This window comes from Teleopsis dalmanni, chromosome 1 (assembly GCF_002237135.1).
Source record: "Teleopsis dalmanni isolate 2A chromosome 1, ASM223713v2, whole genome shotgun sequence".
Taxonomy (NCBI): domain Eukaryota; kingdom Metazoa; phylum Arthropoda; class Insecta; order Diptera; family Diopsidae; genus Teleopsis; species Teleopsis dalmanni.
The window spans coordinates 204,292,494-204,307,263 of record NC_051846.1 but is presented as its reverse complement, the minus strand read 5'-3'; the positions used below and the strand labels follow the sequence as shown (position 1 = coordinate 204,307,263).

At 30.3% G+C, this 14,770-nt stretch overlaps 1 protein-coding gene across 1 annotated transcript in view; it reads left to right on the top strand.

Annotated features, from left to right (window-relative positions):
* The window catches only part of LOC119667104 (putative mediator of RNA polymerase II transcription subunit 26), a 36,642-nt gene that overhangs the window by 5,926 nt on the left and 15,946 nt on the right, over window positions 1–14,770 (top strand). The window contains exons 2-3 of the mRNA XM_038076389.1: window positions 13,750–13,826; window positions 14,322–14,456. Of these exons, the coding sequence (XP_037932317.1) occupies window positions 13,750–13,826; window positions 14,322–14,456 (212 nt within the window). The remainder of the gene's footprint in view (window positions 1–13,749; window positions 13,827–14,321; window positions 14,457–14,770) is intronic.

Genomic DNA, 14,770 nt, shown 5'->3' with positions numbered 1-14,770 from the left:
TAATTTACCTAAACAAACATGTATAATTAAAACAAACAATCTCTTTTATGGCGAAGATACTTCAAGTTGGTATCTTTTAAAATCCTTACTGTTTCATATGCTTTTAAACGCATCAAAATCCTAAGTGCGTGACTTTAACCCACTTAAATAAGTCCTCATATCTGGACGGAAAGTCCTTTCTAGATCTTACTTTAATTATCACGTCAGACGGTGTCCTGAGTATCAGCTGAAATCGTTCGAATTCTTAACTGTCCGATTTCTTGAGAGAGGACCTCTCTTGCGGCGCGTTTGCTGGCACGTAGTCGTACATTGATTATCAGTTGAGTAATGATCCTCGTAGCAGCGATCAAAAGCATTCGCCATGCATCCGGCGAGCATATCATTTATAAGATGAAGTTTTCTATGCGTATCGGCTCGCCAATAGCCTTACTTATCTTTACTTTGACTTCGTTGAAACATGGGCAAGAGAAAAGATCATGGTTTGCATCCTCAACGACCCCTTCATAGCTAGGACAAAATGGCTCCTCTTCGTAATTGAAACATTTTCTTTATGGGTAGATAGTTATGTACGTGTTAAGTATTGTAGATTTTGATGTTACACTATAAAATCTCTCCTACTGTTTAGAGTTTCATTTGTAAGTACCGAAATGGTAACATATATTCCTTCTAAATTGTGCCAATCCTGTGATATTATAAGCGTGAAGTTTAGTTTATCGAAGTATTGTATCGTTTCGTTTTTGGTGTTTTCTAAACGAAATTAACACATAAGCATTTATAAGTATTAATATTTTTGTTATTTCAAAGAAATTCGTTTATTTTCATAAGTATTTTTTTGGAATATTTATATTTTATAGTTAGTCGATAAAAAGCATCGCCATACCCCATGCATCCGTTTGAGGGAAAGATTTAATAATAAATCTTTCACGATTTGTTAGTGTCTCCAACTACTAGTTATAAAAGACTACTCGTACAACTACAACTACTACTGTTGTGTCTACAATAGTCTAAATCTATTTTTTTTATCACAAGTAGAGATAATAAATCTCTAAATCTTAATCTAATAAACTGTTTACAAAGGTGTCCCATTTTCGATTTTTTTAAAATAACTTTGAATATTTTTATAAAATAATCTCAAACACAAATGAATTGCTTATTAATTTTTCATTTGCCAAAATCATTTAAAGCCACTTTTAATATTTATATACCCACTCATATGCCACGTTTCTGCTCCCTAAATCATTCGCTGTCATAAACAAGTCAATGTAAAAGCCAAGCAGAAATTGAATTTGGCTAAATGCCATAACATTTAAAAAAGTATAATAAGGACTGATACGCTACTGCCGGGGCAAAGCCATCGTTACTACCACCGCAACTGACATTTAAGGCGACAAACTCCGCACTGCTGATCCTACATTCAACAACTGACTCCAAGCAATGCTAGCTACTGCGTACAGTCCTTTGGGATTGAAGTTTATGGAGAAAAATATGCTGTGCCTCGCCTAACTCCACCCACTACAGAATGTTTGCCAAATTTAATAAATATTGACTTTGAATTTCGTTGATATCATGAAAATTGTTTGATATCCAAAATATTTAAGTTAAAATGGGTTTTATTATCTAATGAGGAATTTAAGTTATTTTTCATTTGGACGGTTTTTATAAAAAATTTTTAATTATTTTTCTCTTTAGACCTTTTGGAGTAATGGAGAAATAAATTTTATGTATAAAAATATTATTATTCCTTATTTAAAATTAATTTAAATGTTAACTCACAAATAAATAAATAAATAAATAATTTATTATAAAATATAAAAATCATAATTATAATTTTGTTGAAGATTTAATATTATTAACACGGACAAATCTGTTCAAATCTATGAAAATTCTATTTATTCACTAGTGTTCGTAAATATATTATATATAAACTATAAAATCCGTTTAATCACTTTTGAAATACATGTAATATATATATTTTTAAACGAATTATTAAAATTTTTTAAAAAATAATGAATCTGTCCGGGGTACGTTTAACGCGTTACATGAAATGTATGGCCAATGTCACCGATTCACAAAACTGCTATACTGTTGAAATGCAATTTAGAAATCCTAGTTATATGATAGTGTTAGTGATATTCAGAAACCAATTTGTCATAAACGTGAAAGTTCAGCTCAACATGTCAATATTGCACTGCCATATTCGCATCTTACTCTACTCTAATATAACAATGTGAGTTTATAATTCACATTTGCTTTAAAGAATATTATCGTTTAAATAATAATATACCACGTCAGGAGTATCATGTTCATAAGAAAGTTTTGCATTAATAAAAATTATATGAAAAACAGTTTTGGCTTTGGAATAGAGTACTGAAGATCGTTTTTTTTTTTTTTTTTTTTTGTGTTTTTTATAAAATTAATTGAAATGAAGCCCCACCTATGCAATATGTACTACTGGTCGTTATCTTCAAGCAAAAGTTTGGATATCCAAAATTTACGCTGTGATTTTTATTCAATAAATAAATTTTAAAACAAGTACATATAATAAAAATTATCCTGCTGTAATGTAAGTTGAGAACATTAGTTTAGATATAAATGTAATAGTTTTAAACAAGTAACTGACTATGTAACTATTTTGATAATTTTTTATGGCATCTTACAGCACTTTTGTATTGCAATATAATAATGTAAATTTATAATTCACATTTACTTTAAAGAATAATATCTATATAAATACTCATCGATCAAATCAGAAGTGTTATGTTGATAAAGAATATATCGGTTTTAATATAAAATTAATTAAGAATAAATGCACTTTCATGTTGAAATCCAGTAACGAAGAATTGATAAGGTTATTCCTTAAGTGGTTTCTGTTCATATAATGTAGGTACAAAAACTTACAAGTGTGCCTTATTACTGAATTGCATGAGAGAATATACTGTTTTGTAGAGGTTTACATATTATTTTTAGTAATGTTGTTTCTTATTATTTTGTATTTCTTGAAATCAAGTGTAATATGAATTTAAATATCAGTAGTTGTCCAATATGGCATTTTAAGAATGACAAAGTATTTGTTAATCACTATTATTTACAGTGAACGAAAACAAACACTTAAGTACTAGACACAGTGTACTATTTTATATTTTTGTTAAAAAACTCTAAACAAATATCACACTAAAAAAGTCCTAAACACATCAAACAATATTTAGTGTTTGCGTTGGTCTTTTTTATTTAAAACAATCTTCTAAAGCATACTAAAAATACATTATCTTCAGGAAAAGATCGCTAAAAAGTTGACTACCTTCGCGAATAGATCGTTAAAGATCACTATCTACGGGAAAAGAACTCAACGCGATCATAAAAAATTTTATAGGCCACGACCGAAACAGTACACTATTTACAACTACGGTGTTCACAAACATGAGCAGAGCACCAGAATACAGTACTGTTTATTTTCCTGCACTGATTCTTTATAACGAATCTATACTTTAATGTGTTCTATACAAATCTTATAAAATCTTTATTAATTATAACGTGTAGAATATACTATTATATTTGGCGAAATATTATTATTCCATTTATGACATCTATACAATGATTTCGAAGGTTTTACTCAATAATTACTATTAAAAATTTTTGGAATTTAAAGAAGTCTTTGAAAAACCTCTTTATGAAATGTACTAGTTCCCATTAAATATGATCGTTACTTCCGTCTTACAACTGATGTTAAATAACAACCACGGTTGCCACTTGAAAATTTTTTTCTGTACCAAAATTGGTTTAAAAAGGTACCATTTCTGTAAAAAAAGGTCCAACATTTTTTTGGACCTTTTTGTTTTCTCGTTCTGTGTTTTTCATAGTGTTATAAATGAACAAAATAAAAAATAGTGCAAAGTTGCATTTATAAAAAAATTAACTGGAAATATCCACAATAAAGTTGGGTCGTCAAAAAAGTACCAGCTTTTGAACATGAGTACCAAACGCAAAAAAAAAAAAAGTACCAATTTTGGTACTAAAGTACCATAAATGGCAACCGTGATAACAACGTATATTCACAAAATATATAGTCTCGCTCGTGCGAATCGTGGTGTAACATTAGCAGTACTTTCTCGATATTACATCCCTAGATTAGATAAGAAAGAATAATATAAAAGTAATATAATATGCAATATATAATGCCTCTACAAACAGAATAGTATTGAAATTTAACAATTAAAAAATAAAATATAATTAATTAATTCAATAATTCTACAGCTAGTTCATGATTTCGTTCTAATATAACACAGCAAGTGGATTTGTTAATAAAAACTTTTACAGCAAATTAACAAAAACTCCTGAAACATGTGCAAACATAAAAGTCAAGTACGGCTTTGAGTCAGTTGGTTAAGGTGCGCTGACTCTGAGCTTCAAATTTAGCAGGGCACGAGTTCGATTTCTGGTACTTGCAGTCTCAAAAAATTATTTATGAATAATTAAATATAAGAATTATTGTTAAGTCTATTGATGATGGGTATTTGGCAATACTTGAAACAACTATATGATCAGCCAACAATTCAATAAATTAAACTAATATAAAAAATAAAAAGAATTTTTGTTGTTGTTTACTAATTTTCGAAAAACTCTTTATTAAAAATTTTATAATTTGAAAAGTCTGTTCAACGGAATCTAATTCGTTTAAACTAAAGATACTTCATTATGTTACAAACTACTACAAATACTCTGAGATTTTCTACTCAATATAAATTTAAAGTACTTTTTATATGCTCTACGTAATTTATTTTTTGCTTATTTCAATGTTCTCTAATGTTTTGAAATAATTTTCTCACTTCTTTTACTTGGTTTGAAATGAATTCAGATTTTATTCTATGTTTAATCCTTTGTAACACTTAACTACCCTCGTAAAATGCAGAAAAACTGTTTTGCTTCTTAAAATGCAACTTATTATTTTCCATTATTGCCAGAAAATTATCGTAAATCTAACAAACGTAAAAACACTTGAAGCGTTTTAATCTTTACTACTACAAATTTGCCTTGGAAAAATTTCAACAAATAAACTAAGCAACTACTTGAGTTTTCTATTTGTGTTCCTAGCCATGCGATTCATACACATTTTTCTCTGGTTGGTCGTGATTTCTATGGTTCTCCCTAAAGGCCATCACTCTGTATAAATAGAAAGATTTCGTTCCTTTCAAACCGAATGAAGTGAAATTGCCTGCAACAGCGTCATCTGTGGCACAAAACACGTTACAAGATTTTTTCATTAATTTTAAATGAAGTTTTTCTTCATTTATTGGCAAGAAGCGCACTTATTACGTTTAAAAGCACAAGTTGCCAATGTCCCGGAACTGTGTCAAATGTGCTAAGAAATGTGCTCATTGCTATTCATTTGCACTTGAATGGCAATGCAGCAAAAAGAAGAAATCTGCTTGCTTTCTTTCCACTATCAGTAGTACTGAGTATTGCAGCCGAACTCTCAATGTCGTCTGTCCGTCTTATTGCATTTTGGCTCAAATCCAAACCAAAATTTAAAGCAATCTTACCTCAACTTAAAACCACAAATGCAGTTTGCATGTATATTTGGCTGCGAGGGTGATAGCGGACGACGTTGATACTTATTTAAGAATTTATGAGATATGCTTAGAAGTATTAGAAGATGTGCCACGTGCAACATGGATAATACGGATAACATTTCTTCCCACACGTTACGTTTCGCTGACTGCAATGCCAACGGCTATGTGTTTGTATGCTTGCTATTTGTAGTTCACATTTTTAAACAAAGAACAAGAAATAAAAAAATAAAAACTTAAAATAAAAGTTTAAAAAGCAAAAATTTGTGTAAATATTTGCTCATTGGTATTAGCAACCTTTTTCCTTTTCGACAGAGCCTAGTTTGTGGCCGGCCATGCTTTTCAGTTGAGACTGCCAGCGGCCAGGGCCCAACAAACATCAAATGTCGAATGTGCAGAAAGATGCTTTCATGTTGTTTTTAATGGCTCTCAAGGGGTTTTTGTGTAACTTTTAAACAGCGAGCTTCCTTATTTTCAAAATATAATATCTTCACCTCTTGGTGTAAAGTGCCTGCCATATTGAAGTACGCACCAACTGCAGCCTGTCAGTTGTGCGTCTCCTGCAAACTTGTAAACGTCAACGGTTACGCTTTGCTTTCCTGCTAACAAAAGTTTTCCAAGTTAATTTTTCTCAGTGTATAGTAAAATTAATGCAAAATGTTCTGTCGACGTTGCTGGATTGATTTCGCCTCCAGTGATATTTATGTACAATGCTCCGGGCCATGCGCTTGGATGTTTCATGGCAGATGCATTAATATTGAGGAAGAGGTGGTTAGGGAGTTGCAGCACAACAAGGAGTTAGAATGGTACTGCAAAAGTTGTCGTGAGTTGTACCGGCTGCAATTATACTTCGAGGTAATAAATTTTGTCAGAAAGTTTTAAGTGATAATTATGAATTTACATGCGTTAAATATTTGTATGCCACACTATGCGGCATATGTGCAAAAGTCCTTGACATTTAATACGAAACCGTTAAAGTGGCAGAGATACAACTATATAATGAGTTGCTAAAAGCGTTTCACTTAAGTGTTTACTTTTAGTTTAATTTTAGAAATAAAAACGAATAATAAAATATTAATATGCGAAGCAACCTTCAACTTTGTAAAGTGTCTCAGATGTGAAAAAATTAAGTACAAGTATTCCCAAAAGTTACAAGAAGATTAAAAAGAGTAAATAAAAAGGAAAAAAATTAATTAAAAATCCAAGAATTAATGCGACTAGTTATTTTAAAGATGAACATATATTACAAAAATTTTTACACTATTATTTAATTTTAATTAAAAATTATTTTTTGTATTGTATGACAAAAATAAAAGGCATCTCTTGTTGTATACAAGACATATGCACTTGGAGACAGTTATTGTCCATTGTGAAAACCTTAACGTCTCATGTCGCATATTGGTCATTTGTATGCAGAATACTAAATGTTTTTTGTAAAAAATGACCAATTGCTGTCCAGGTAAAAACTTCTTGTGTGCCATACAGATAAACATTCTCATGGCAATATTTTTATTACAGCTCTCCCTCCAAGATGCATTCGTCAATCCCTTTTGTCATATTCTAGATATAACGACACCTATTGTCCCTTGGAGATGATGCTGTTGCGGGCAATTCCTTTTCATTCGGTTTGAAAGGAACGAAAGCTTTATATTTATACAGAGTGATAAAGCTAATATCAGTGAGATTAAATTATAACAGCCCTTTTCACGGAGACAGTAAATTTTCAATACCAAGGTTACACTACAACAAAACTCTTAGTAGGCCCCAGCCTAGAGTTCCATTTCTAGTAAAGATAGAAGCTTTCCCGTGCAGTAAGAACTGTCCTGGCTGAATTGAGAGCAGGACACTGCTATGTGCTAGATAATTATTTGTCATGCACAAATACGTTAATACGTGCCTTAGCTGCACTTCTATCTTCTACGATGTCGTCTATTTATTTATAGTCCAATCGACCTTTGGACTCCCTCATTAAAGTGGTTAGTTTTCTTCGTCGTTATCTTGGTTGAGAGAGAGAGAGAGATTTTAATTTAAATTCTACCCATCCTCATACCATTTTTACTTCTAAATAATCCCATGCCGTTATGGGTTCTCTAATCTAGGCCATAAGGTGTTCACAGTCTACTCGATTACTTTATAATTTTTTTATCACAGCCAAGGACAATATTGAGAAAATGTTCACTATTTATTTTTTACTAAAATAGAAAATTTATTGATTAGTTTTATCTGTCTATGAAATGCATTGCAATAATAAACACCTTAAAGTGTTTATTGTGTTCTGAGTCACCTATAAAAAAACTTCTATACGTTAGTCGATATGTTAAAGTTAATTTTTTTTCGTTTATTATTTTTTTTTTGTGTAAAAAAAAAGAATCGTTATCGCTTAATTTTAAATGGAAAATAGAAAATACCGAAAAACATATTAGCATGCAAAAATGTAATAAGCCAGCCTTCTTATCATTATTATTTTTTGTTTATGAATATCATTATATTTTTTATATAATTTCCTTTCACCCACCCTCGACTTAAGCTACCCATAAATGATATATGGGATTGAACTCAAAGTTGTCGGGAGGCATAAATTATGAATAAATTTAATTTCTTATGACATTTGTGTGGGTTAAATTAGATTTCCTAAACAAAATTGAGAATTTTTCGTTTAGAAAGAATATATTTTATGCCTAGAAAGTTTTTATAAGTTTATCGGCTTATTGAATTTAAGTAAACTTAAACAAATTTCATTGCGTTTTTCTATTATTATAAATAAAGCAGTTTCCGCAACATTCGAGAAAGGGTTCAGCCTTTCAGGTATATCAATAGGGTCTGTATGTGATTTAATATTAATAAAATCCTGGATAATATATTATATTACTATATTAGTCTATATTCAATTTAACTGCTTAAAAAATTTTAAAATTTTTGAAATTTGACTAAATATACTGTTCTTTTTCTATGTTGATTTTTCTATAGGTTATAAATAATAAATAAAAAATTTTTGGGAACTCATTTTTATGTTGGGGATTAAATAAAGAAATAATATATTAATATTATTATAATTGATAGTTGGCAATGAAAATTTAATTTATCAATCAAATTTATTTGCAACTGAATGCCTTTGAAATGTAGTTCTTCGATTCTATTTGGTATTCATAACACTCAAAGTAAATTTAGAGTAAGTCCTTTATATGTTGATTATTCAGATGAAAAATTGATAGGTAGATGAAAAAGGCAAGAAGAGTTCTCTTATAGAGTTTGTAAGTATGTCAGTACTTTTGTATAATCTGATGACTCGCAGTTCATTCAAACATTTCAATAAATAAATATACTTTATAAGTTTATATCATATATAAGCTGAAAAAGAGTGTATTAAACAGTAATTATCATGCATAAAATCCAGTTGAGCTTATTACAAATCTTATGAATAAATGTAATGTACCAAATGGTAATCTCCACTGTAGTTCTAGTGATGGACATTTACACAGTTTAAGTACATTATGCTGAAGACAATGCTTTAACATTACTGAAGCGTCAGCTGCAAAAGCAGTACTTCACAGTACTCGGTTATGTGTTGTACCGTTATTTCCGTTTTCATTTGGATCTGTGCCTCAGAATATGGTTTGGTATTTTCAATCAAAAATGAGGTCAGGGATTGTTTTGTTTGCATAATCTTGTTCCTGGCATACAAATCAGCGATTCATTCACATATTTCCCGGCTTCTAAAAACACTGCAATATATTGTAAAGGGCTTAGCTTAATACCAAGTTCTAACCTCACTGAATTAGACATTTTTATAAGTAGAGACTTCAGGGACTATTAGTATAGACTTGACTATCATTGCCGTGGTTCTCACTAAACGTTTCTCTGGCGTAAGGCAGCAGGGCACATTTCCAAAGGGAATTATTGTACTACAAATCAATAAAATGTAATTCATTTAGTCTTAAGAAGTTTTAGTAACGATCTGACACTTTGCTTACTAATCTGATGCTAATCTAATTATGATTTTCCCACTTATATCCGTGAATTAAATTTAAAACGAAATAATTATTCATTTTTCTAGTCACTTGATAAATTTAATTTAGATCGACAAATAATTACAGTAAATTTTGAATAATGTAATCAATCATTCTATTGACTAGCTACTGAAGGCTTAATTGACATCTCAGCAACATAAGAGTTGAATTAAATCTCATATAAATTTTTTAACTCGGTCCGCAGAGATATATCGAAACAGCGTCGATGATACGCGGGTAATTGTCTTATTCAAAAGCAGTTTGCAGAAACAGAAGTAGCTTCCGGTAAAGCTACTTCTGAAGCTTTAATACCACGAGACACCATGAAACTAAAGTTTAATTTAATAAAATAAAACTGAATGCAGTAATTAGAAAAGTTGGTATGGCATATCTAGGACAGAGGTAAATCAAAGTTATATATATACTGATAGTAACATACAGTGGTGGTTCTCTTACTAAAGAATTAGTTGTAGTAAGGGTTTATGGGTCGAGGCTTAAATAGTCGAACTTGAACAAAACTATATTTTAAGTAGAAATTTGTAACATAAACAATTATGTTTACCCAAACCTTGAAGGTAATCATCAAAACGATAGAATAATCATTTTAACTGATAGTCAGTCAGCAATTCATAGCAAAAGACTTCAATAATATTGATGAAGTATCTTGAAAACCTTAATACCTATAGGACCCTTACGGATTTTTGGGAAAACATTTGTAGATAAATTTGTCAGAAAAGGAGCACCATTTCTGTTCTGTAAATCCAGAACTATTCAAAGCCTAAAAGAAGGTAGTTGCTTCTCACTGCTTTCGAACGAGGAGGAGAACCAAAAAAAATTATATTGAAACAATTTACTATCACAATAGTAATCAATTGAAATCGCTTATATGGATTTTCAATCTAAAACAATTTAACTATTGTATGCAAGTAAGAACAACTTAAGAATTATTACAGGAATTCTGACAAACAATGTGGGTTACATTATCACCCTAAAGAACTGAGAACTCATTTCAATGGAACTCAAAATGCAATATCGAAATACAAGTTGGAATTTGCTGGCACTGATGGAGAAGCGAAAAAAATATCTAGGTGGACATTTCATATCAGATGAAGAAATATCGATAAAGTTGGTTCAGTACTACAATCTATTGAGAAAGCCGAAAAATTCGACCTCAGAGTATCCAGAGAAATACTCCGTATTTATGCAGGGGATACAATAGATCTCTTTATGGATACGGATATATAACAAATATTATTAAAAAGTTTTAATAAGTATCAGAAAATAAACAATTTTGCAAAGTTTTTTCTTTTACTCAAATAATAGTGCCATTCAAGTGACAACTTGCCACAACTTTGCGGTTTCTACCATATATATCGAATCATACTTTTCCCAAAAATAACTTATTTAAACAATATTTTATATAAGAACAGTTCAAATTTAACAAAATAACTCAAAAGCCTAAAAGTAAAAATTGTAAGAAGAAATTGTCACATTGACAGTTGACATTTTTATTTCTAACGAAGGCGGTAGCACTTAAACCAAAACAACGACCACAAAAGAAAAACACTAGAATTCTCGATTTTCATATGAACTTTTTGCTTCTAAGGTACAGTTTCTCATTTTTCATAAAACCCAAAAATATAAAAATAAATGCAAATGACACTTCTGAAACGCCAGCGTCAAATTTCAGCACTCACAGCACATTTAGGCACATTCATTCATGCAGATACATTCATTAAGGTACGTCAAAGCTTCGAAGGCATGAGAACGACAACATATCTCACACGTCAATGGATACTGCACACAAAGTGTTCTGCTGAGAAGAGTGAAAAAGATACTTATTAAAATAAAACTAACATGAACGAGTATGAAAGAAAAGACAAGCTCTTAGAAAATATACCAAAGATATTTTTAGTTTAGTATTGTGTGACATTTTATTTCTTTATTCAAGTATCGCACTGGCTTTTAAGTGCTTCCATATCCAGTATAGGGAAAAGGTTTGACAAAAGACTGACTTAATTGACGAAACGCATTTATTTGACGATCATTGTCAGTAGACTATAAAGAAATATAATTAGACCCGCATTAAAATGAAATAATTTTATACTTAAACTAATGTGTTGTGCAGAATGACACATTTTATTTGTTGGTAATTGGCATTTTTTCTGTCAATTGAATAAAATGGGAGTTTAAGTACCGCAATTTTTTATTTTAGAATATAATCGGTACATTAAGGTCGTCTATATGTTGGCGACTTGATAGAAGACACACGTTTGTGAATTGATAGAAGAGATACTAAAATCGATGAGTTCGATGAGTTTGTTTAAATTCTTTTTAGTTCAAACATACTAGTTTACAAATGAAATCAGTTGACGAATTTTTCGTTTGCCGAGAGCTACATTATGTATTTGTTTGTTTGGTGTTGGTTGATACCTTCTGCTCAAAAAGTATTCGGGTTTTGTAAATAAAACACACAAATTTAAATTTTATTTCAAATTTATTTTATCTCCTTCAAAATATGCTCCTTTTGAAGCGTATGTGTAATACGCCAACGCTCAACCCACTCTTCCATATACTTTTCGTAGGCCCGTGCAGGTATGGCTTTCAGTTCCTTCGGCGAATTCTCTTTTACCGATTCAATCGACTCAAAACGCTTACCGCGAAGTGGTAATTTGAGTTTCGGGAACAGGAAAAAGTCGCACCGTGTTTGGTCAAAAAATCGCGTACAACAAGAATTGTCCATAGTAAAAATCGCTAAATGCACTTGAGGTAGTCTCACAGTAATAGCTGCTGTAAACAAACTAATTGACAGATGGCGCTTAAATTTGAACCATATGTCAGGAAATGGTGTACCAACATAGCAAAAAAAAGGTCTATTACTTAAGGAGTAGTTATCAAACAACAAAATCCGGATACTTTTTGAGCAGAGGGTAATAATTAACCTGCACTATTGGGGATCCCAGTTCGTTTTTTCGGTTTCAAAACGTAAGAGTATGAATTGGAGATAGAAAGTTTCATTTCTGATATACGGTTCTGATTAGAACTAAGTTTGCTAAGAATTAATAAATAACTCTATATGAAGTATAGTTAAGATTTTACAAATTTAAGGCAAATTTTAAAAGTGACGCGTTTAATGACGAAAAGAAACTAGAAGGGTTCGAATAGTAAAAAGAAGTAACAACAAAAGCTTGATTAATTTATTAAAATATGTGTTATTTGAAGAAAAGATTTACTCGTGTTTTAAATATTATTATTCATATATTTTACATATATATATTCATATATATATTACATATTATTTTTATATTAATATTAATGTATTTATTGCTGCTTTCTCAATACCATTAGTGTTAGAATTTAATACCTATCTGACCCAACTGCTTTCAAATGGGTCAAAAGTTATGGATACCTATTTCTGAAGTTCCAAAAAATGAATCAAAAATTTGAAGAACATTAACCGAACAGCTTAGAGTTATATAAAAAAAATTTTAAATATGTATATCTCTACTTTTCTGATATAATTGATTTCATTTCAAAACTCACGTACTTTATGATCTACTTTTGTTCGATGTCCTATTAAGGTTGTTTGCATGCGATAGTTATCAGTAAATCAGTTTGTTTTAAAATATAATTAATATATTCTATATATTTCAGATATTTCGATAAAACTGTTTTTTTTTCAAAATGTAATTATATTTTGAGCTAGTTGCTTATCCTCCATAACTATAACAACTGTCTGAGTGATAGTAATGATAATGATTAAATTAATTTTGGGTGATTAAATCAGTTGTTGGTTCATGTATTTGTATGGTTGGACTTGCTGTCACTCTCTCTCTTTCTTTCCCCTTTCTCTCCCCTTTCTCTCTCGTTCTCTTTTATATTTATGTCCAGATACGTTTTATTAGTTTGAATATTATTTATTGACTAAAAAATTTTAAAGCTTAATGTCTCAATGACTATTTTTTTAAAGCTTTATGTTATGAGTTTCCTGTGAATACTAAGTATTTTCTAACTCTGAGTGGTTTAATATGAGTATTTAAACTATCTGTTCAAGCCAACGCTAACCTTCATTTTTGAGTTTTCCATAATTTAAACATAGCAATCGGTTTCATTCAAATTATGAATAATTTAATAATTTTTTTTTTATTTCTTGTATTTTAAATACTGTGAAATTTGAAACAAAAATGCTTTAAATTTATTTTGTTATAGAATTTCAAAGAAAAGTACAGCATTGTTTTGGTTACAATACATAAAAGTTTGTCAACAAGTTTTCTGCCATCTGCAATAATCGTTACTTTATAGAAGTCTTGCAAATATATAGCAAACTCACTCTATAAAATCATGAATAAATAGCAAAACTACAAGCATAAAGCATAAACCTTTTTAGAAAATGAAAATTCTTTACAACCGAAACAATAGACACAAAACATTCCTAACTCTTACTTTTGCCACTTTTCCCTCAGTATTGTTCCACAGTTCCAACAAAAGGGAAAGCATTTATGGTTGTTGAAGTTATTTTGTCTTCAGCAAATGTTTCAATCCTCAACTGCTTTTCAGAATCTCACTCACTCCAATACTTAATCCAAACATTCCAGTTAAACTTAAGCTTCTGCAGATGTCTTCCTTCTGCTAAAGTTACTTTATGCGTGACTTAATGTTAAGACTAAAGGATTATTTTAATGGAAATTATATTTTAAACAAGTAGTAATTAGTTATATTAATTTTTTTTAATTTCTTTGCTTAATTATAGATTGCCATCTGTGATGATTACAGTCTGCCTGTTGATTTCGTAAAAAAACGGCCGTCCAGCTTTGATCCATGCTTAGCAGAAGCTATACCAACAAATCCAGAAAATTGGGCAGGTGCAAGTCCACAAGCTGAATTCGTAAGTATTTAACGTATGAAGAATATAATTATAGTACACATTTTGTTATTTATATAATTCAGATGTCAAGGTTATAAAATATAAGTAATTATTTTTTAATTTTTCATATATTTTGTTTTGTTATACAACATCTTTTACTCAATATTCCGAAAAAGTTTATATCCAAATTGTAAGAATAAAAGCGATAACATCGATAATGTAAATCTCGACCCATACTGCATATGTGTCTACTTAAGGGGATGCATTTACGTCATACGGAGCCATAACGTAGCAGCAATAACGAAAAATTATGTTTATGGCCACGACGGCATAAA